The following is a 23,330-nucleotide window of genomic DNA, read 5'->3' on the forward strand; positions in this document are numbered from 1 at the left end:
CATGACATGTACGCTTTGTAGCTATTAGACGCATTTCGAGATATTACTTGTACCTCCTAACACAATGTAAAGAAATTAAGTACACTGAGGGGTTTGAGGTTTTACCATCTCCTCATTTTATAAGACCAGAACATGAGACAGACTAGCCAGTGCTGGTCAGTGCATAGCAAGTAGCTGACAGAAGAAGCTATGACATATTATTTATTTTGAGGACTAAACTGTTGATAACATACTATCAGCTAAAAGAAAGATTTAGGTCTTTTAAAGCAGATCTTCTACATACTTCAAAACTCTTACATTCTTTTGAAGAATAATGACAATTATGTGTGGGAGAGGTGTTAACCATCTTATGCACAGCAATATTTCACAGCATCAATAAGACTGGTAATTGATATCTTAGTTGTATTTTTAAAGGAGTAATCTTGTCCAAAAAAAAGGTAGGAGAATTCGCTACTGTTGCTCAGATAAAGTCATGTTATATTTAGCAAATTTTGATTCACAGTCATTTCATCTGGAAGACTATACAATGTGGCATTCAATTTTTCACTTGTGTCTGTTCAAGATCTAGAAATGGACTTAAACCCAAAGTCTTTGGAGTGCTCTTGACTGAGCCAACCTTGGACAATTACAAGTGACATTCCGTGGATAGGGAGAGCTGTTCCAGTTCCTAAAATGCACAATTTATATTGTGTACTTACGTGACTGGGTTGAATGGCCGTTTGCTGCGATCAGACTGTGATTGCTCAATATTGATGCTCTGGTTCATTGCTTCCAACTACCAAAAAAGATTGTTTAACAATCAGCAATCAGATATACATGCCAGCTCTTTCCACATTTACTGATATGTGAAAGGATTCGTTTCCCAACCAGATTGACTTATTCCACAAGATAACATAGGAAAGGAAGTTAAAAAGACTTTAACGTGACAGTCTCCTGCCACCTCAATGGGCAACATTTCCAATCTGATGAGACTCTTCAAAGTGGTTCTTTGTTTATTTAATTTCCAACCCTCCAATTTTCAAGAGAACCAATTAAAATAGCCTGCAAGGGACATTAAGTTAACAGCACACTTGCTTTGATTACAAGGTAACATGAGTTAAAACCTGTCCAAAACTAAGCAGCAGTAAGTTTCCTTCTACATTGAATGAATTTATAGTAAACAGCTCAGCAACTAACTCACAATCTCACTACTTCTCCCATCTCCTTCCTTAAACATTCACTCCATCCACCAACAATATATTGAGACAAAATTAAGTTTAGGGGACATTGCAGGAATGCTCCAATTCTTCTTTGACAGCACCTACCAAACCTACCCATATTACCTCCCAGCAGGACGTGGAGGTACTTGAGAACACCATTGCCTCTGAGCCTCCTCCACATTACACAACGATCTGACTTGGAAATATATCACTGTTCCTCCAACTCCATTGTTCAATAATCCTGGATTTGCCACACAAACAGCACTGTGGACATGGCTTCACCACACAGCACTGCTGCATCACAGCACCAGGGACCCAGGTTTGGTTCCAGCCTCAGGTGACTGTCTGTATGGAGCTTGTGCATTCTCTCCGTGTCTGTGTGGGTTTCCTCTGGGTGCTCCAGTTTCCTCCCACAGTCCAAAGATGTGCACATTAGGGTGAATTGGCCATGATAAATTGCCCATAGTGTTCAGGGATGTGTAGGTTAGGTGCATTAGTCAGGGGTAAATGTAGAGTAATAGGGTAGGGGAATGGGTCTGGGAGGGTTACTTATTGGGGTGGAATTGTTGGTCCAAATGGCCCATTTCCACACTGTAGGGATTCTATGAACACTAAATGAGACAATTAACTTGGGGCGGCACAGTGGCTCAGTGGTTAGCACTGCTGCCTCACAGCAGCAGGGACCCAGGTTCAATTCCAGCCTCGGGTGACTGTGTGGAATTTGCACATTCTCCCCGTGTCTGTGTGGGTTTCTTCCGGTGCTCCAGTTTCCTCCTGCCATCCAAGGATGTGCAGGTTAGGTGAACTGGCCATGCTAAATTGCCCATAGTGTTCAGGGATGTGTAGGTTGGTACACTAGTCAGGGGTAAATGTAGAGTAATGGAATGGGTCTGGGTGGGTTACTGTCAGAGGGCTGGTGTGGACTTGTTGGGCCAAATGGCCTGTTTCCACCCTGTAGGGATTCTATGATTCTATGAAGGTGATTCACTTCAATCACCTTCACAGCTCCTTAGGAAGGAGTAAGAAATGTAGGCCTGGCTAATGATGCCCACACCCTAAGATTTCTGAAAGAAAGGAAACCACGGGATGGCTGCATGGGGAGTAGTAAAATATCAGACTGACACTGTAGGATGTTCTTCCAAGAACAAAAAGAAGCAAGTTGAGGGGAAAGGAAACATGGTAAACGAAACGGTCTCTAGAGGCCTTAATCAAAGGCCAGTACCACTTTCATGATCAGGTTTTGTTGAATTTACTGGGCAAGCTGTTCGTGCTCATTGACTGCTGGGAGGCAAGTGGTGGGGGAGGGGCAGACAATAAATTTGGACCTGGATCCAAACAAATGATAATATTGTTGTTCCTAACTAAGATCACAACAACTTGTAGACAGGTGTTACATAGACAGGCACTCACAGGAAAATATGTTGACTTGTGTGTGAAGATTGGTAAATGGAAGTAAATGCCTCCAAGGACCAAATTTGACTAACAAACCTCGTGCTCCCACAACTCCCCACCAATAGGTATCTCTCACCTTTACACCGTGTAACTTCAGGAAGAAACAATCAATTGGTTTGAGCCCCTCAGGGGTTTTCACGTATTTTGGATCACCCATCATGCCAACATAAACTGTGACCTGGAAGTGGTTCTTCTTTTGACAGACAAAAGCATCATCAGGAACAGAGAAGTTAAAGCCTTTGTCAGCATCGACTCTATAGCTGGGATTGGGCCTGCAAAAGAAATAGAACAGACTCTAACACCAGTTGAGATATAGCCATAGGCATTGGATGACATTGAGTTACATTCACATTATACCTTTCATGTTGACAATGTTGCATGGAGATAGATCTAAGGGAGCACCTGGATTGCAACCCCTGCTCCCCACCCCATGGGTTATTTGATCTGAGGAAAGACTCATGGATAGGCCCAGAGACCTGTTCATGAGGCATGGCTGATGTAACCTGCCACTAGCCAACACAATGACAGCTACTGGGCTGACGCTTGGCATGGACATCTCCCAACAGTAGAACAATCCCTCTAATGGTAGGACAGAGCAATGAAGACCATTAATTAACAATTTCAAAGATCTTAATTGGTCTGATATAGATGGCCCCCTGACGCTCCTGCTGTTGCGGATAAAACAGTGGCAGTAGTAATGTTGGGTGGTAAATTTTGGACATATATTTTATGGACCTGTTACTGGGGTTGTAAAAACCGATCCATGGAGTTTCATAGACAAAATAACTAACACGCTGCACGTTTCTCTGCTGAAAATTCAAATAACACCATTCCCTAAGGTCATGAATAGAAAACTCTTGCCCCATACGCCAGCTACTGGAATATATCATGTGTTGACAAATTAGTTTTCTCCTGTTCATGTAGCAGCTCAGCTGAACACACTTACTAATTGGAGGCACAGGCATAAATCAATATGTGGCTACTAATTACAACTGAAATGAAAAGTGGTTTGTTTTTAAAATGCAGAGATCCACAAACCAACTCCCCAACAACGTGACCAGATAAATAAACTTAATTAAATATTCTGCCAACTTTCTATCACAAACATGTTTGATCTATTTTATCAAAAGCTCCTCTGAACTTTCTTCTCTTACTCCTTTTCACCTGTAAGTATCTCAGCTCACACACCCTGTTATGCGTTGTCACTGCGTTAGAATCACTGCATTGTCTTCTACATCATTTTATTTCAGCTCACTATTTCCACAACTGAAATCCACACCGCCCCCCCCCCCCCCCCCCCCCCCCCCCCCTTTCCCTGTTAGTTTTCCCTCCTTTTTTAAAGCCTAAGTTCAGTCTCCCCTGGCCACTTCTTCCTGGTTTACCCCCTCTTCTCTCCTGATCTTGATGATCCTGTTTGTTGTGAGTAACATCCCTACCCCCACTCCCACTCCATTTGAGCCTCTCACTCACAGTAACATCCACTTGCAAACCAAGCTCAGAGTCAACCCTGGAGACAGTATTAGGTTTACAGCAGAGCTGAATGCTAACTTTCAAACAAAATAGGGTCTAGACCTTGGTTGAGCAGAATGATATTTCTGGACCAAAGTCAATAACTGATCAGGATTTAGTTTCCATTTTCTTATTGAACAGGAGGATTCTGTAACTGAGCTGTGCTTTATGAATCACCAGCTCTTTGTCTTTTTATTCAGTATTTTGAAGATATCCAGTTTTACTGGGAGATGCTGTGCAATCAAAACAACGTGTGCAAATGAAAAGTGGTTCGCAGCAGTACTCAATGAGCTACAGGATACAGAAAAACACACACAGGTTTTAAAACTGCCTCGGTGTGGTTCCCCATAGATAGCTACAAATGCTTAAACCATAATGCCTCTTCTATTGGTTCTATAGTTTTATAGTAGCTACAACAAAACATGTTAATGGACTAAAGGAAAACAGTACAGCATAAGCCCTAGTCTTTGGAATGCGAATTCTGTTTCTGACATGGCCACTTTTCCAAAATAGGTTCTGGCAAAACTCAGTACCTTCAAAAGAAAGAGTTGCATCATTGGAACTAACAAGCCCAACAATTTGGGAGTCAATATTTATAATTACCCTGCTCGGAGACGTTCTTACACATTACATGAATGGGAAAGATCTGAGGGGATATGGATCAGGAGCAGGTGGGACGAGTTTAGTTTGGGATTATGATAGGCATTGACTGGTTGGACCAGAGAGTCTGTCTCCATGCTGCATGACACTATGACCTCTGGAGCAGGTGGGACTCAAACCTAGCTCAGAGGCAGGAACACTACCACTATACCACAAGAATCCTAACCATTTGCAAGTCATATCAATGAGATAATTTAGGACACCTGAAGAGAAATCTGTTTCACCTCCCCCCACCCACCCCACACTCATCAAAACAGCACACATTACTCATCATTTACGTACTGGCTGGCTGTACAATTGTCCCATTTTTGGCCAGGCAAATTAACTCATTCTGTAACTGAGCTGTGCTTTATGAATCAGCAGCTCTTTGTCTTTTTATTCAGTATTTTGAAGATATCCAGTTTTACTGGGAGATGCTGTGCAATCAAAACAACGTATTAACTCATTCCTGGATTAATACCAAGTATAAACCATCGTAAATCATTAAACAGAGAGCAACACATTTAGGGATTGTGTTACAGCTGGAAGTTAATCACAGGATCCAAACAGTTTATATGTATATGTATATCTCAAGGATACATTTTAGGAGGTTTCATTTGGGGTCAGAGGGGAAGGGGAATAAATTAGTTTTAAAAAATGCAAAAGCAAATGGAGATGAAGTGGATCCCATGAAGGTCAGTCCATTAATGATGTAGAAATATTTGACAGCTCTTTTGAGAGTCACACTGCACCCACTACAATGCAAGGAATGTTTCTGCAGCAGGTTCACGACCAGTTGCTAAGAAACCAACCCCAATATTTCCCAGACCAGCCAAGAAATTACAACTCCAATGGAAATGTTTAAGCTCACATTTAAACACACGTCAGCTACAGACAGCACTGAGCATGTGTTCTCTGTCAATCAGCAGCAGATAGAACAGAACGCCATCCAAAACAAAATTACAGCTCGGTCATCAAACGGTTCCTCAAACAGGCTGCATCCAGCACTGACAGACACCCAGGAGTTCACATACAGCCATTTGTTATCCTGAAGTTTTATGATTACGCTGTAGAAAAACTCTGAGATTGTCCTTTTGCTCATTCCTCTTCTTCACCCTTATGCACTCTCTTGTTCTCTCATTTTTAGCCTGCTTAAAAACTGCAGCTTTCAACCACCTGCTGTGGTACTTAGCCACATCCTTCCTGTCCAAAGTTGGATCACACCAGCTTGTGTATTTAATTTATTAGATGGCACTAAATGTGTGGTTAGGTTGCTCTAGTCCAATACCATCACGAGAAGACCAACTACCAGAAAAATAGTTCAGGTGGTTTGCAAGGAGAAAACTGAAGGTACAGGTACAAGACAGCTTGTGTCAGCTCCTGTGAAGATAGGTATTAGGGAACAATACAGTTCAGTGCTGCTTTGTATTGTGTGGCTCATGTGAACCTCAGTTTGCTCTTGTCTGTGTATAGTGTAATTGATAAGAAATGGGTAAGTGATGTACTCATTTGGCCCCATGCAGCTCTAGGTTCTGTTCAGTCTTGTTGATAGAAATACGTATTTCAGGATAGTGCAGCAACAACTCAGAAAGCTGTAAATTCTGGTTAAAAATTCTTTCTCCACCAGGACTTTGTCAAACGTCATCTCTCGTTGAGTGTTTGTAGAGGAGTGGGTAATGGGATTTAAACCACATACTGAGGCTCCATGTCCTATCTGTAATGCACATTAATAAATGAGTACGACAGCAACAAGGAGCAGCTGTCTGGAAAATCCAAGCAGCAACGTCAACAAAATGAGCATGCAATCTGTCATCACTATGCTGATCTATAAGAGGTTTAAGTCAGAGGAATGCATATATTGAGCAAAAGGGGTAAAAAAAAAGAACAGAGAAAGATGTGGAGAGATAATGGAGAGGGGGAGAGTGGAAATAAAGGGATAAAAATGGGAGGAAGGAGAAAGGGATGCCATTGCAGCATTTGCAAGTCAAGGCATTGTGAAGGCTGTGGGTGCCAGCAATGGAGATCTGCTGGCATCTGATCAGTCCTTAGCTGTGAGGGGATGGCATTCCCATTCCTGAGCTCCACATTTCTGGAAAACACCCAACCCTGGCCAGATAAGTATTTGACAGACACTTATTCTGTTGTGCCTTCCTCAATGAAAACCAATGCTGGACTACTTCTGAGATCTACTTCTGAGTTTAAATTCTGTCTACAGTGGGTTAGATGTGACGCTAATAATCTGGTTCAGAATGAGATTGCAGAGAGGTTGAGTAAGAGTTCGCAACAAGGACCAAAATTATGATTTCTAGACTTCCCAGTCAACCAAATGGTGGTGCCAGCAAAGGTTCGTGGGTGGGTATAGAAGATGAATGGCCAAAGCAGTCCTGGAGATAGGGCAGCTGGAGATGCTCTGAATATGATCAGGGGAGTAGAAGCAAACTGAACAACAGAAATATTTATTAGAAAAGAAGGACATGGAGAATACATCAAAGCTAATGCACAGAGGCTGGCAGACAAACACAGTGTGGTCATGGCAGCAGTCAGTGGGAGCAGAGGATAATGAGAATAGAGCAATTAAAATGTGCAACAATTAAACTGAATAGTATCCACTCTCTGACCCATTCAGTTAGATCCTCATCTGTAGCTCATATGTGGGCACTCCTAACCATTCATAAGTGGAGATATAAATTTTCCCTTTAATTTTAAACTTCCCAATTGTGTTGGTTGGAAGAGGCATTGTCTTTGGGAAGGCATTCAGAACTTGTGTTTTGCTTGCTATTTGACAAAAGGAAGGAACCAGGAGGTTTTGCATCATTTTCCTTATGTTGATAGCACCTGCAAATGATATAGTGATGTGTTTCCAAAACAATTGATGTCACTATACTGTTCTTAAGCACCAGAAAGAGATTTTATCACACATGTTTATACAGTCGCTTACACTAATCATTGTGATTCATGTTATCGGTTGCTAGCAATAAGCGTTTGTCAGAATTGTGTTACATGGTATTGCTTCACAATTGCTCATACTGAAACATTTGACAATCAACAAGAAATTAATCCCATGTTGTGCATTCTAACAAACGCACAGGAATTTAAGGAGTTGTAGGGAGGAGCAATTCCTCAGGGTCTGTCGATTGCTTGTTGCCTGTGTTTTGCTATTCAACATTCCAAGACACTGTCTCTAAGTTTCGGAGAACTTCCTACCATAATCCGAGACTGCTTTATGTTTAGTTAATTTTTAATTTTTTTTGTTCAAAAGTATGCTTGGGAAAGGAATATTTTACTTTTTGCTTGAATTAATTGAAGTCAACATCAAAACTCCTGGGATACGTCCATTTAGGATTAAATGGTAAATGAAGCTGCCTTTGCACTAATTCTCTAATGTTCTCAGGTTAGCCAAATGGTGTACCAGTGTGAGAAGCTTCTATTTCCCACACCTGCTATTCTGTGGCATCTCCTGTACTGAATGCCAGTCTGGTGCCAGTTCCTACTGAGTTAGGAGGAAGTGTTGGTCAATGCCAAAAGGATCAGGATTGGGACTGCAATTGCGTTTCACACTACCCTGTTACCGTCAGTGGTGAAAAGGGTGTGTAATTCCCTAATTCTGGCTGATGTTGAACCATGGGTCCAGAACTAAAGGTTTAGCATGTAGCCCTCATTCTTTATGATCTGCTTGAATTTCAAACTTAAGGAAAGATGACCATTTTTCCGCTGTGTGTGATGATAGCATGTGTCGATTCACTGATATACACAATGTCTACTTCAATGCTGTTTGGGGATACACAATTGCTACTTGACTCGGCTGACGATTTCATCCAAGTCTGGATGCACAGACAATATTGTGACAATGAAACCTAAAATGAAAGTTGAGAGTGGATGGACTCCCTCACTAGAGAGAGAGAGAGAGAGAGAGAGAGAGAGAGCATTCTTAAGGAATTTTCCCACTGACTCTTGCTTTGTGAATAGCTGCAATATGAATAAGGTGGAGAAATTCATGCTAGCTGTACTCACAGATCTTTGCAGTTGACATCACAGAGAGTGGCCCACTTGTTCTGCTGGTGAGGCTGCCATTTAATGCACTGATAGTTGGGGTCCAGGTAAGAGCCATTCAGACTGTCACTGTCCTGCATCAACCCTGAAATAAGATAGATGGAGAGAGCTTTGATATGATAGCCAACAGAAAAAAAATGTTTCTCTCAATGACAAAAATCTGCTCCCCAGGAAACACAGTGCCAAGACATAGTTTAACACTTCTAAGAACCTCTATGAATTTCACCCAGATTGTATTGTGACCGCCTTTTCTGACCACAGAGTTTTTATTCTTTCTAAATTTCTCTAAGCGAGATTATGTTTCCAAAAGGTGTGAGATACTTTCTAATGTCTTTTCCAAATGACCATCATGTGTGTGAGATCAGACAGTGAAATCTGAGTTCCTTTGCATTAACAGTGAGGCTGTTCTAACACCACTGACAATGACTCCCGAGAACTCTTATTACCCATGGGAGAGTGCCAGGGATTAAATAAAGGCTGCAGCTAGTTAAAGGACAGCATGAAAAAAAATGGTAGAATAAGTGCAGCTTTGGGAGTATTGAGAACCTCCAGAAATTCCTGTCCACTCGTGGAGGTGATACTGTTAAATTGGTTTCTAAAAGGGATAATCTGATGGACACTGTTATCAGAAGGCACTGTAGAAAATTGATGCAGGTTGTCTGGAAGGAGATGGTAGATATAATAGTAGCAATCTTCACAGCCTAAGTACTGCTGGCAATGCAGTAGGACATTCAGAAGCATGGCTGAGGTAATGCTACGTCTGTGTAATTATAATACATATTTTGTAAAGCAAGCTCAACTGTCTCGATCAATGGACACAGATTCCTGCAATAAAAGCAAAATACTGTGGATGTTTGGGATCTGATATAAAAATAGAAGATGATGAGGAAACTCATCAGGTCTATTAGCATCTGTGGAGAGAGGAAGAGTTAACATTCTGAGTCCAATTTGACTTTGCTTCAGAACTGAATCCTGCAAAGTGGCTCTTGGAAGTCACCTCACTCTGCTGGTTCACTGTCAGCCAGCCAGCAGGTAGACTATTATGTCATCTCAGCATCAATTAAAGTGGGACATTTAGAATTCATTAACCCTTGGACAACACAATGGGTATTTCCAAAGGTATGAGAGTTCAAAACTTCTGAGAAAAACAGACATCCTGTGGAAAGACATCCCAGGAAATTTCAGTATAATCGACTTTGCAGTGTGGAACAATGATTAAGCAAGGTTAATACAGCAGTCATAAAAATAGAAATTGCTGGAGGAACTCAGCAGGTCTGGCAGCATCTATGGAAAGCAAACAGAGTTAACATTTAAGAGGTACTGGATTTGAAACTGTTTCTTTCCCATAGAATCTACGAGACCTGCTAAATTCTTCCACTAATTTCTGTTTTTGTTTCAAGTCTTCAGCATCCACAGTTCTTAGTTTTATTTTACTAAGGTTGTCATTTTGCTTTGTTTGAGTTAAGAGGCATTACTTTGAGTAGAATTTCCCAGGAAAGACTCTGAGAGATACCCTAGGAGAGGATGCTGAGGGACTATATTGAGAATGATGTTCAGAAATCAGCCACAATTCTGTTGAAACCATCCAGGCAATCTACATGTGCTATTATTGCCCAATTATTAGGAACTTGAAACCTTTTTTCTCTCTTCCAAAGCTTGCTAGACCTATTGAGTCCCCTGGTACAAGCAACCTCCAATTCTTCAAGTACAGAAATCACTACAGATGCTGAATCATGTCTTCATTTCTTAACTCCTTCATCTCATAAAGTGAAATTGTTAAACAATTAACAGGTCTGCAATGACACAACTGAGCTTACTTTTAATTTTATAAGTATCTTTTAGTTGGCTACATTTACTCTTTGAACCTGAATTTTCAATCATAATGGTATCATTTCTTTTACTGAGTAACTTTCAGCAACAGCTGCAGAATAAACTGACCTTTGAACTTGTTTCAGGCTAAAGCTTTCCTGGTTATTTTTAAATTGACTTGGAAAAACTAAAAGGTGCCTAATTTTCAGTTCACAAACCACTCTTCATGCTAACCAGGTTTGGTCATGATGGCAAACCAAGGTTCTGGTGCCTGAATCATCCTGAATCACTCATTCTGCTTAATAACCTCTTTACCTTTCATATTCTTTCTCTGTCAGAATTTAGGTCTCAGGGCAACTGTTCCAAATACTCAAGTACCTTATTCACATTCTTTTAAACTTCTGTCCTTGCTATGAGGACATCTATTAGTCTTCAAAGACTTTTTTTCAAAAGTCTTGTTAAAATGACATGATCTCTTATAGTGAAATCCCCATGGAACTTCAAAAGTTGTAAAATCTTTTCAGAGGAACCAAAGGACACACAATCAACAGTACAGAAGGACTACCAAAGGAGAATCACCTCGAATCTATAGAAAGGGGAGATATTTGCACAAGAGACTCTGTAGGTTGATGGTAATTCTAAATGAATTTACTGAAATTTGGATTTAAGTTGTATTTGCCCAAGAAGAATCAGGGAGAAACAAACTGGCAAAAAGTCCAAATGTGGGCTAAATGGATTATGTGTCACTGAGTGAATGACATCAAGGCCATGTGGAGTCATATAGACCTGCAGCATTATAAAGAACTGTCTCAAAACAGTTGTAGTCAGAACAAATGATCAGTTCAGGAATGTGAGAGACACTTTCACGAACCTATAGACACCTATTTCCCATTGTTTCCCGATCTATGCAAGCCAATTGGGTCCCTTATGTATAAATATTAATGCAGAGATAATACCTGTGAATATTTAGTTCAAAATTTTACTCACTGCACACAAGTGAGACTATGACCTGGAAAGAACAGAGGGAGACGGCTCGAGGCTAAGAAATGAATCTCATAAGGAAACAAAGTTGAGGCTCTTACCTGGCTCCTGTTTTATCATTCCATTCAATATCTGAGTGTTTAAAGTGTTTGGAGGAGAGTCTGAATGTTTCCGCTTCTTGGCTGGGTGCACAGGAATACCACTGTGGAGACAAAATATCATTCAGGTCAGATTACAGAAGGATGTTGACTAACAGAGTGAGATATGATTTGAAGGTGACATCAAAAGACAAATTTCATTCATGCATTCTCATCAGAAAATTCTTCCTTACCAGGCTCAGAGTTCATGCTTATCAGATACTTCACAACATTAAATTCAAAGTCAACACAAATGCGATGGACTTTACAAAAACATTAGATTTAGATTAGATTAGATTACTTACAGTGTGGAAACAGGCCCTTCAGCCCAACAAGTCCACACCGACCCTCTGAGGTAGCCACCAAATTAGCAGCAGCTAAACGATCAACAGAATATCCATCAGTTGTTTAACTATTGAATTCTTGATGCACTTGATGGGAAGAAATATGTTCAGAATACAATAAAAATCATGAAGATCTAAAGCTTGAGGATCATGAAGACCACTGCATGTTGAATGACTGAAGAAAAAGGATCAAGAGTGTGGTGCTGGAAAAGCACAGTAGGTCAGGCAGCATCCAATAAGCAGGAAAATTGATATTTCAGGCAAAATTCCTGATGAAGGGCTTTTGCCCGAAACGTTGATTTTCCTGCTCCACGGATGCTGCCTGACCTTCTGTGCTTTTCCAGCACCACACTCTTGATTCTAATCTCCAGCATCTGCAGTACTCACTGAAGAAAAAGGATGCTTCTTATATTACAGAGGTTGGTCTCAGCAATGCTTTTACTTTATAATCACACATTAAGACCACACACATACACACACACATCTTACTCTGATCCATGATGTTGTAGAAGTTGATGAAGCATTTGTGACTGCTGGGCTTGATGGAGCTCATTTGGAGATATTCCCGATACTGGATATTGGGACATCATTGGCTCAGCCTTCATGTACATTTCTCTTGGGACATTCGGATAATGTGCATTGGGCGGCTGATGAGGGTGCGGTGGTTGGAGATGTGCTTGAGCAGGATGTTCCAGACGTGAAGGGGGTGTCATGTGACATAAATGCTCAGGCGTCATAGTACGCAAGAGATGAGATTCTGCTGAAGAAGATAACCAGGCTTTAATGCTTTAAAAGTTAGTATGCTTAAGCAAACTTCCCTTCATACTAAGTGTCATCTCATTGTTGATTCACCAGTAATAGTTCTAACAGCTGCACTTGCCAATAACTGACAGTATCTGCATTGCTGTTACCCTGGATGATTCTAAATAAGTAATAAATTTGTGAACATTAGAGCAAGTTAACTGAATCTTGGACAGTTACATAAAAGCAATTCTCTTCAAACAAATAGCATAAACCTTGGGTATTACTGAAAAGATTTTGTGAAAGATTTCTGTCGTGCACTCTCAGGACAATTACAAAGAATGTGCAATAACACACTGTATGCTTTACTGACAATAGGCAGCATCTATCAAGACAAAAGATATTCTGCATTCCACCTAAATTATATTGAATGCTCTATGAATTTCAGTGCTGTCATAATGTTAGGTGAGGAGGCTCTATGACTTGCACAGGTCTGTGTATTGCATCCAAAAGCACGCCCCTTTGTCTGTTCACAACAAGCAATATACTGACCATGCCTAACCACCCATACTTGCAAAACTTCAAATACAATGCCCAATATCAGAAGAGATTGGACAATGTTAGCTAAATAATCCTGAGTGTGGTAAGAATTATGCATACAATTAACTTAAAATTGTCAGTTGGGCTTGCATTATGGCACACTTGTGCATACTGGAAGCTGCATGTATTAATATACTGGGCCCTGATCTTTGTACAGGGTATAGTTCAGTTGATCAAAATCGGTGACAACTAGTTTCTAGTTCATTCTGCAGGCTAATGTCTTGTCCAATCAGATTCAATCTACTTGGTTTAAATTTAAACAATGCTTGGCAGTTAACTGTCAGTCATCATCAAATTGGTACATTCTCAATGGCAATGTCTCTACAAGTCAGAGTCCACTTCCCAACCTATGAGCACAGTATGACTCACATACAGAGTAAACTTGTCTTTCTCTTTTACACTGACGTTTTCATGCAAGTCAAAAAGTTTTGACAAAATTTGTCTTCGTTTAGTAACACTCATGTGACTTGTAAATCTATTAAAATAGGTAATGCTGAGTATTTATTTTAGATAATATGCATTTTTTCCCGGTCACTGCCAGGAAAACCTTTCAACAAGTTTCCATCCTTACCTGCTGTAACCAAACCCCTCCCACCACAACTGTCCTCAGAGCTTTCAGCCACAAACCGTGGAAGTTTGGATTGAGGCAGCAGCTTCCAGCCATAGGCTGAATGTTAGGAGCTTCATTGTGCAAACTGTTTGATAGAACAGTGCCATATCTTACATCTTGGGAGGGTAGCTGGGAGGTCTTTGCATTTTAAACAGTAACCTCTCTTTGAAGATTGAATGCAAGGTTAATTTTTTTTTAAATCCCTTGATTACGGCACAAAAATGTACAGAGAAGTTGCATTGACTAACCAAAAAAAAGGACAGGAGGCTTGCACCACTATGAGATGGATACATTTTGATGAGAGAATTTGCATGATAAAGTGACTCCTGACAAGATATGTGCAACTATGCAAGATGTTTAATCTATATATAAATTGCAGGTTCAATGGTTGTGTTTGGAAGAGAGAAATGTTTCACCTAGTGGCCAGAGTCCACAACTACAGCATGACAGTTGACACAGTAAAGTTGAGTATAAAACATTGATGTTGTAATTTAGAATAGATTGGGATAATAGGCAGGAATCACAAATCATAATTATAAAAATAATGGCCAGTAACAGGAATTTCATGTCCTGTGTCAGGGATTTAAGCATTGTTCAAACTCAAAACAAGGCTATTTAGTACTAACATCAGATGGGCAAGTCTTTTCTCTCCCATAGCCTTTCCATGTCATGTCAACTAAAGAAAAGTGTACCATAGTTTTTAAATTTGTTTCCCAAAAGAAATACTGAAGACCCCTTTCTTGCCTTCACTAAGACTCTGGTCTTATAAAATGATGCTACAATTGCCTACTTGCTTAACTCCCTTTTAGAGGAGATGTTAAACCAAGGCCTGCTCAGCTGGTTACAGGTTTCATGGCACCATTTTGAAGAGCAGCAGACGTATTCCTGGTGGCCTGGCTAATATTTATCCACCAATTATGATCACAAAAACAGATTATCTGGTCATTTTCATGTTGGTGTTTTGAAAGTTTGCTTTGTGCAAATTGGCTGCCAACTTTCCTACAATACAATTGTATCTGCATTTCAACAATACTTATCGGCTGTGAACAGTTTTGAGATATCCTGTAGCTGTGAGCAATGCTATATAAATGCAAATGTTTCTTGTTTTTTCATACAGGTAAGAAGGTTTAATCTAAATTAGATACCAAACTGAGCTGAGCTTCAGCTTGGTTTCATTCACCCAGGAAGGATGAGGAGAGAGAATGATCGCTGAAGAAATTCCAGCTCAGGCACTGAATAGATCTGAGAGAGCAGAAATTACCTCCCTTTACTTGGTCTGCTTGACTGCAGAGCTAGCAACTGACCACAGTGTAAAAGTGAGGATTAAATATTGGAGGACAGAAGTAAGATTGACTGAAGTGTCCTCAGCATTCAAGTGCCAATATCCATTATCAAGCTTCTTGTAAGAGATTTGACTCTTCAGTTGAGGAACCAAAGGGTGAAAGCCTGAGGATTTAGTGACTTTTGAAAATAAAAGAAAAAAAAATCATTTTTAAGATCTTAGATGGCAATAAAATAGAATATCTTTTTGTATCTCATCCAAAATAGGGAGGAATGCAAACAGTATCAGAAAGCTGGAGTGTGGAAATTGCTATGAAGTTTGCAGTATCCCAGATTTTATGATGTTTGTTCTGGCTTCCTGCCAACTTAATGCAGGGAGTTTTTCCTTGACATTACAAGGTGTACTGTTTCTTATCATTCTGAATAACTCTCTCACTTTTAAAAACACAGTTTCTTAAACAAACAGTTGTTATAAATTGCCTCTCTAATCTGGATAACCCTCTTAAAAACCATACTTGTAAAGAAAGAATTTTGGGAATAATTTCACAATTTCGATGTTATGCTCTTGCTTTCTGCTCTTTCACAATTCGTGAGCAGCTGCTGACCATGGATCTCCTAATTCCCACCTCACCCACTTCACTTACTCCAACCTTCCTCTCTGAATGTGCTGCTTCCAGGCACCAAGAACTGCTGCCTGCTGAATGGCAGCAGCCTAGGAGGAGGACAAAGAGGAACAGCACAGGACTGGAGACTTTGACACCTGATCTGACTCTCAGATCCACAAGCTCAGACACTGGAACTGAACACAACTTTGAATCAATTATAGAATTGATATCGGCAGAAATAAAATCTCTATTATTGTAATTAAGAGATTAAATATCAGGGTTCCACCCCTTTCCCCAGGTGTCCTTAAATGTATGGGATTACATGGTGCTGGAGTTAGAATTGGTACTTTACATCTGGAATCTCGGTTCAAATCCAGTCCATGCAATTGGAATTAAAGCCTGCTCAAATTTCTACCTTTAATACAATCTGAAATGTCCTTGAGAGAGCCTCAATGACACAGAGAGAGAGAGCGCAAAACTGAATCAAACCTCAAACAAGCTGTCATTAAATATCAACTGGAAAAGAGAAGCCAGAAGGTGATTACTACTGATTGTGAGTTAATCTCTGGTGCATTAAAATTAATCCACGTGATTGGGGTGCTATGGATAAAGTTTTAACTGATTCTGGCCTCAGTGTAACTTATGGTCAATGTAGCTGGAGTTTTATTGTTCACCTGAGCACATGCATAAATGAACATCAGAGTGCAAATCCTCACAAAACCTGGAAACATTTCCCTACATCGACAGCTCTTACCTGGAAAGTCCAGTATGTATCAGGTAACCCCACTCCATCCCCATGTACACATATACATCGATACTGCTGTAACACTTATAGGCTACAGTATGATGACTTTCCATTTTCAACACCAGAATTTGAACTGTTTCTGATCCATCGGAAAAGCAGATAAAATGAAGCAACCTGTGCTCAGAGTATAAGAAATAGGAGGAGCAGGCCATTCAGCCCGCCAATTCTTGCTCTGCCATTCACCAAGATCACAGTTGATCTTATGCATCAATGCTATTTTCACACATCTGCCCCATATCCCTTGATATCTTTAATATCTAGAAAATCATAATTTGATGCCTGCACTTCATCTTGGAGCTTCAGCTAAAGTCCTCTGTTAATTTCAGATAGCTGCATGTTCACCAGCAAAAAGGAATCACCCCTCTGCGTTATTTGAAGTTCTCATTTGATTTTGCAAGCAATTAATACTCTCTTCATTCTTCAATGTTGCCAAATTACAAGGAGGTGTGGGCAGGGGCTGAAGGAGTTTGCTGATATTGTGGATTCTTCACAAACCAATTGCTTCCAGACAGGATGCATTAGACTTTCCCAATGGAGTGCAGTATAATTTAGAAGATAAACTGAGGCCACACGTGAAAGGACTAGCTTCTGGAAGACGGAGTACAAGGCGGGGGAGAATGGCTTTCAGGAAGGAGGCTATATCCAAGCAGGATTTTTTATGGCTTCATTCACAGGATGCTGGCATCACTGGCTAGGCCAGCATTTATTGCCCATCTCTAATTGTCCAGAGGGCAATTAAGAGTCAACCACATTGCTGTGGGTCTGGAGTCACATGTAGGCCAGACCAGATAAGGATGGCAGTTTCCTTCCCAAAACAACATTTAGTGGACCACATGGGTCTTCCCTATAATTGACAATGGATTTGTGGTCATCATTCGACTCTTTAATTCCAGATATTTATTGAATTCAAATTCTACCACTTGCCGTGGCCAGATTCAAGCCAGGTTTCAGTATGCTACTTGGGTCTCTGGATTAATGGACCAATGATAATACCACTAGGCCATTACCTCTTTGGCAAGATGGTGGTGTTCCGGAGGTTCACCATATTCCTGCCTCTGCCAGGATGGCCTGTGGTCAGCCTTGCCCTCCTGCTGCCCCTTAAGCCTTTAAGTGGGTGATTAATGATTACTGTGATGAGCCTCACCCTGCAGTCACTGACATTAATGCAGTGCCAGGCAGGCCTATTGACATGCAGTAAGCGCAACGAGTAAAACTGTCCTGGCTATATGTCATCTCCTGAAAGACTGGTCACTCATTCAAAGGTAATGAAGGTACACAATATCATAAAAGAGCAGGGCTCTTTGAGAAGATCCCCTTCCGTGATACCAAAAACCTCTTCGAAAAATCCTCCCTGCCATTACTTCCACGTGGCCTGGATTTCTCCTCAATTTTAGGCTCCAGCAGATGCTGTCCGGGCAACAGGCCTGTCCATGGCCACTGCCTTTCTAAAGAGCTACTGGGCTCTGATTGGAGCTGTCACTGGGTGGGATTTCTGTCCCGAGAGATCTTAATCTTGGGAGAGGCCAGAAGTTGGCCGCCTGAGTATCACCTAATAATGGCAGGACAACTGAAGGGAGGTAAGCAGGTGAGACTCTGATACCTTCATATTATCCAGCCCAACATGAAAGACATACATGCTTCAGTAAGGTTTCCTCACTGAAATTTGGCATTTGATGTGAAGATAACTTTAGTGATGAACTTCTGGTCCCTCCCACTGAAGTTACAGATGTTCACAATATCTTGTGTGAGAGAAATCATGGACATTCTCTCTTCACAGAATTGTTGCAGTCCAGGAAGCAGCCATTTGGCCCAATGTATCTGCACCATCTGTAATGTTTGCAATTCTCTAGTACTCCGCTACATTCCCCCTAATTTCTCCTGTCATTCCATGGAACTCTGGTGTCAGTGCTTGGCAGTGACTTCTGAAATAGGAGGTCAATGCATCTGCACAGTGAGCAGTGTGCACAGACCCTCACAGTGACTCCACAGCCTGAGACTGAACATTGATCCTCTGGCACGACCCTTGAAAAATTGTTGCTTGGCTATTTGAGACATTCCTTCTCATTTAGTTTGGAAATCTGGAAGGTTCTGATCTGGTCTTGGTGCTTTGTCAACATTAAGTGTAGTCAGCCTATCCAATAGCCCACCCCTTATCAGTTTATACCCGCTAGAAACTGAATGTCCTCCTCTGTCACCATGGCCTTGGTAGCATATTCCTCCCCAACAAACACAGATGCAAAATGCATATTTAATACTTTGCTTATTCTCTCTGCTTCTCTGTCTAAATCCATTTATTTTTGTTCTACCAGCCTGAATGTCTCATTTTTCCATCTTTTTGCTATTTATACCTTTAGAGGACTTTAGAGTTCCCTTTTACATTAGCTGCCAATTTCTTTTCAGACTTTCTCTTTGCTTCTTTGTTTTCCCACCACCACTCTGAACCTTCTACATTCAGCTTGGTCCTCAACAGCAATTTCCCTGATATCTGTCATAAGCACAATTTTTCTGCTTTATCACAACCATCTCTTTTGTCATCAGCAAATTCTGGATTTGTTTGCCCTACATTTCCCTTTCAAGGAAATGTACCTGCAACATGCCCAAATCATTTTGTTTTTGAAGGTAATCCTATATTCCAGCTACTCCTCCTCCTGCCAACCGTAACTCCACTTTATTCAACCTTGATCTAATCTTACTCCTCTGACGCTAGTTTTCTGCCAATTAACTTTCTTGGCCTGGATTGTCCATTGTCGTTTTCCTGGCTCACCCTAAATCTTCACTGTCCCTCAAATGCTCCCCCATTGACACTTGATCCAATTGGATCATGTCATTCCCAAGAATCAGATCTAGCAGTGTTTTCTTTCTCATTGGACTTTTACTATCCCTCTATATTCAGATAATTAAAGTCCCTTGTTATAACTACTACACCATTTTTGTACTTCACTGTAATTTATTTGCAAATTTGTTCCTTTACATCCTTTTCAGTGGCTGATGGTGTATTGACCACATCAAGCAATTGAACTGCACCTTTTATTTCCTTAGCACTGGCTAAATAATTCTGTCCTTGTCCCCTTTCCACATCCTCTTTCTCCAGCACTGCAATACTCTCCTTAATCAATATGCCACCTTCACCCTTTTGCTATTTTCTAGTTTCCCTTGTATCCAGAAATATTTAACAACCAGCCCTGACCTTCCTGAAGCCAGGTCTCCTTTCTAGCCACAGCTCCATGTCCCACTTGGCAATCTGCCAGCAACTCACAAACTAATTTACCACTCTGTGCATTCATATATTTGCACAGTAACCCTGACTTTTATTTCATTACTTTCTCACACATTCTGAACCCACCAATTAACTTAATTTTCTCTATTGTAGAGCAATCTATCTCTCAAATTTGGTGCACCTTGGAATTCCTCTCTGATACTCTCTATTAGCTCCCACACGCTTACCAAGTTAGTTTAAACCCTCCCCAATAGCACGAGCAAAATATTGTGCAATGAACTCAGTCCCAGTTCTGTTCAGGTGTAAACCATCCAACCCGTAGAGGTCCCATATCTCTACAGTCATTTGCAATGTCCCAACTCCTCCATTTCGTCCCAACTTTCCAGCCACAATTCGTCTGCTTTATCCTCCTATTTCTAATATTCGTGTGTGCCACTGGGTGTAATCCAAGTTGCTATTTTTGTAGTGCCTGCTGGCTGTTCATCCAGCAGTACAGTGAGGTCCTTGATTCTGACTCACCAACCAGGATTCAATTCTGAGCCTGTAGTAAAGTCTCTCTTTCTCTTGCTCAAATGAATCACTTATCAGTGAGTGTCTCCAGTGTTCTTGTAGCCATGGATTTGATTCTGGCTGCATTCCGCCGTGAATGTAACATGACTGGTGAAAGGCTGTTGTCTTTCAGTGGTTGAGAATCAGACAACCTCTGGCAGCTCAGAGTCTAGAAGGCCCAGAATCAGAATGAAGCACCTTCAAATTGTTTGTGAGAGGCAGCGCTGACCGGGTGACAGGCAACAGCAAGGGTTGAGCGGCAGTTATGATGTTATTCTGAGACACGACAACATGCTTCATGGAGCCACTGCCCGTCTCTGTGAGCCATACCTCAGCAATCCCAGCAATTGGTTGGAGGACAAAAAGCTCGACTGCAAGCCCCATTGCACACCTGTGCTCCACAGCCATGGTGACTGCACGCTGAGCTTCTACTACAGCACTCACCTACTGCTGGAAGCTGTTGCATTATGGGAGAAACTGAGGCATCAGTCAACAAATGTTGCATTATGGTTGGGAACACAAGAATGATGATACATTGGTTACCACTTCCTCCGTGGAAAGGAAGGGCCTCAAGTTCTAAGGAAACCTCTGTGCCAAGTTGGCATGGATTCCTTCTTACCAGCATTGTGTTGACACTTTCTAGCAGTCGACCAATGCACCAAGTATTTTATTGTGCACATCCGATGTCTTCTATACATTCTGGGATCAATGTGCCCTCCCCAAGAGTCCTCCTCAGCATCACTTGTTTGTAATCTCCCCACTCCAGCAAACTCTGTTAGACCTGCTCAGTGCCCTCATTTCAAGTGACCTGTTCTCAGTATTTGATCACACGCAGATTGCATCTCTGTGAAATCCTCTAAAGTTTATGCAGTTTTTGTATTTGAGCTGGTTGTGGAAATCCAGGTGCTGTATCTTCATATTCACTCAGTTCTTGGAGTTTCTCCATTGCCTGGCCAGGTTATGGTTCTTGGCTATCAAAAAGGAGAAAGAAATGAGAACGATTGTGGTAAAAAGCAGAGGGAAAATAAGGGCTGCATGTTTTCACTACCTCTAAATCAGAGGCACTGTGGGATGGAAGGGAGATGGGCTATAAGATTACATATGAGGATACTGTCGTCTTTGGTGGTTTCAGCACTTCTTTTGTCCATGATCAGTCAGTGCCATCTCTTCCACTGTGGGAAAGTGGAAGATGGTACCCTCCAATTACCTCTGACTGTCTCTAGTTGTGCACAACTTTGTCCTGCAGGAGGGAGGGAAAGGTAAGCTCTGACTTTTCTCTCTGGAGAGAAGGAGAAAAAGAGGAGACCTGATTGAGGTATACACGATAATGAGTGGAACAGATAGAGGCAATAGCCAGAGACTTTTCCCCAGGACAGGATTGACTGGGGATACACTGGTTAAATGGCTACATAATTTCTAATGTATATGAAAACTACATACCTGAATGAGTGAGCAGGCTCAAAAGGTTAAATGGCCTTCCCTGCCTCAACACTTCATGGTCCCTTATGTTCCTGTGTCAGGTATGAATCTAGATAATAGAGCAGTTGGTAGATGGGTACTGGGGATAACGTGAGTTAAGCAGTGTCTGAAGTTGGTGACACAATGGTGAGACATGGAATTTGAATATTCTGTCACTGACATTGCCATTTGAGTGAGGTCGTTGAATCTTGTCATTGACTCTATCAAGTCAGCCCGGTGTTAGCTCCACATTCATCCACTTCTGTTTTCAGGTGGCTCTGTTGCCCCCAGGATATTTCCCTTCCTTCACCGCATCCTTCACCAAGGCTTTCAGTGCAGCATCTTTAAACATGGGAGCCCGATCTCTTCCCTGTTGTGTCACTCTTCGGTTTTTCTTCCTGGTTCTGTTCAGTTCCCAATGCTTCTGGCAGCCCAATGCTGCTCTCCTTTTAGAGGTAAAGCCTAGCTTTTAACACTGCCGTTTATATTTATCTGGTGTCAGTCATTCACACAACTGACTACTGCCCCAGCCACTTAACAAGACAGTCTTGGCTGGATGCTGACATTCTGAGAAACAGCAGGCAGCAAAAAAGGTTAACGGGATACCCATCCATGAGCATGGCTAATCAAGCACCATAATTCCTGCACCATATTCAAATCAAATGGCTTGCCCCTTAATACTGTACTGTATGTTTGCTATCTCCAGTCTAGGCTCCATTATGCTTGTACTGCACGAAAGGACTGAGCTGGGAGGCTACCAAAGGTGCACCTTGTGCTGATTACCCTTCCTGAGGACCATCCTTAACTCCCGCTGCCTGCAGAATGGATTCCCTCCTCCAGGCTACAGTTAATGCACTTCCCTGAAACTGCAATCACTTCTGTGCTACTGCTGGCCCATACAATTAAAACTGCCACCTCGTAACAACAACAAATTACATCTTTGTTCTTGTAACCAGGTCATTGTACATGAGCTGCAGAGAAGGAAATCTTGCAGGGAAGATCAAACACCTGGAACAAAGTCTGTCTGATTTTCCTTCTGTATAAATGAATGGTACTCAGGTCAGTTCCACGGAAGGCATGTGATCCTTATCACAAGGATTTCCTCCCTGCATTCTGACAACCCATCTAGCTCAGTATCTCTATATTCAGATACACCTCCAAATGAGAGTGTCCACATGACACAGTTGGAACGTTCTCAGGTAATACTATCATAAATGTGTTTAAGAAAGGTCAACTCAAGTTCATACTTCCAGACCTGTTTGAAACATCCTGACTGTTTCTTTTGTTGATTCAAAGTTGTTATATCTACTGCTCTGTCCAGAAGTCCATCTCCTTATCAGGAAG

The 23,330-nt window shown here is 41.3% G+C and overlaps 1 protein-coding gene across 10 annotated transcripts in view; it reads right to left on the reverse strand.

Annotated features, from left to right (window-relative positions):
• Positions 1 to 23,330, reverse strand: part of myrf (myelin regulatory factor) — a 233,421-nt gene that overhangs the window by 65,345 nt on the left and 144,746 nt on the right. For 5 of the 10 annotated variants that reach the window (XM_087996624.1, XM_087996625.1, XM_043706034.2 and 2 more), the window contains 5 exons: positions 12,610 to 12,880; positions 11,741 to 11,841; positions 8,811 to 8,934; positions 2,728 to 2,923; positions 699 to 775 (listed from right to left, as the gene is read on the reverse strand). In XM_087996624.1, the coding sequence (XP_087852750.1) occupies positions 699 to 775; positions 2,728 to 2,923; positions 8,811 to 8,934; positions 11,741 to 11,841; positions 12,610 to 12,880 (769 nt within the window). Of the gene's footprint in view, positions 1 to 698; positions 776 to 2,727; positions 2,924 to 8,810; positions 8,935 to 11,740; positions 11,842 to 12,609; positions 12,881 to 20,498; positions 21,028 to 21,147; positions 21,500 to 23,330 lie in introns of those variants that run through there. The other 5 variants (XM_043706035.2, XM_087996630.1, XM_087996628.1 and 2 more) reach the window with 4 other exon arrangements.

The sequence above is a fragment of the Chiloscyllium plagiosum genome, unplaced genomic scaffold, assembly GCF_037043375.1.
Source record: "Chiloscyllium plagiosum isolate Xiang-an unplaced genomic scaffold, Cpla_swu_hap1 HiC_scaffold_18, whole genome shotgun sequence".
Classification (NCBI taxonomy): domain Eukaryota; kingdom Metazoa; phylum Chordata; class Chondrichthyes; order Orectolobiformes; family Hemiscylliidae; genus Chiloscyllium; species Chiloscyllium plagiosum.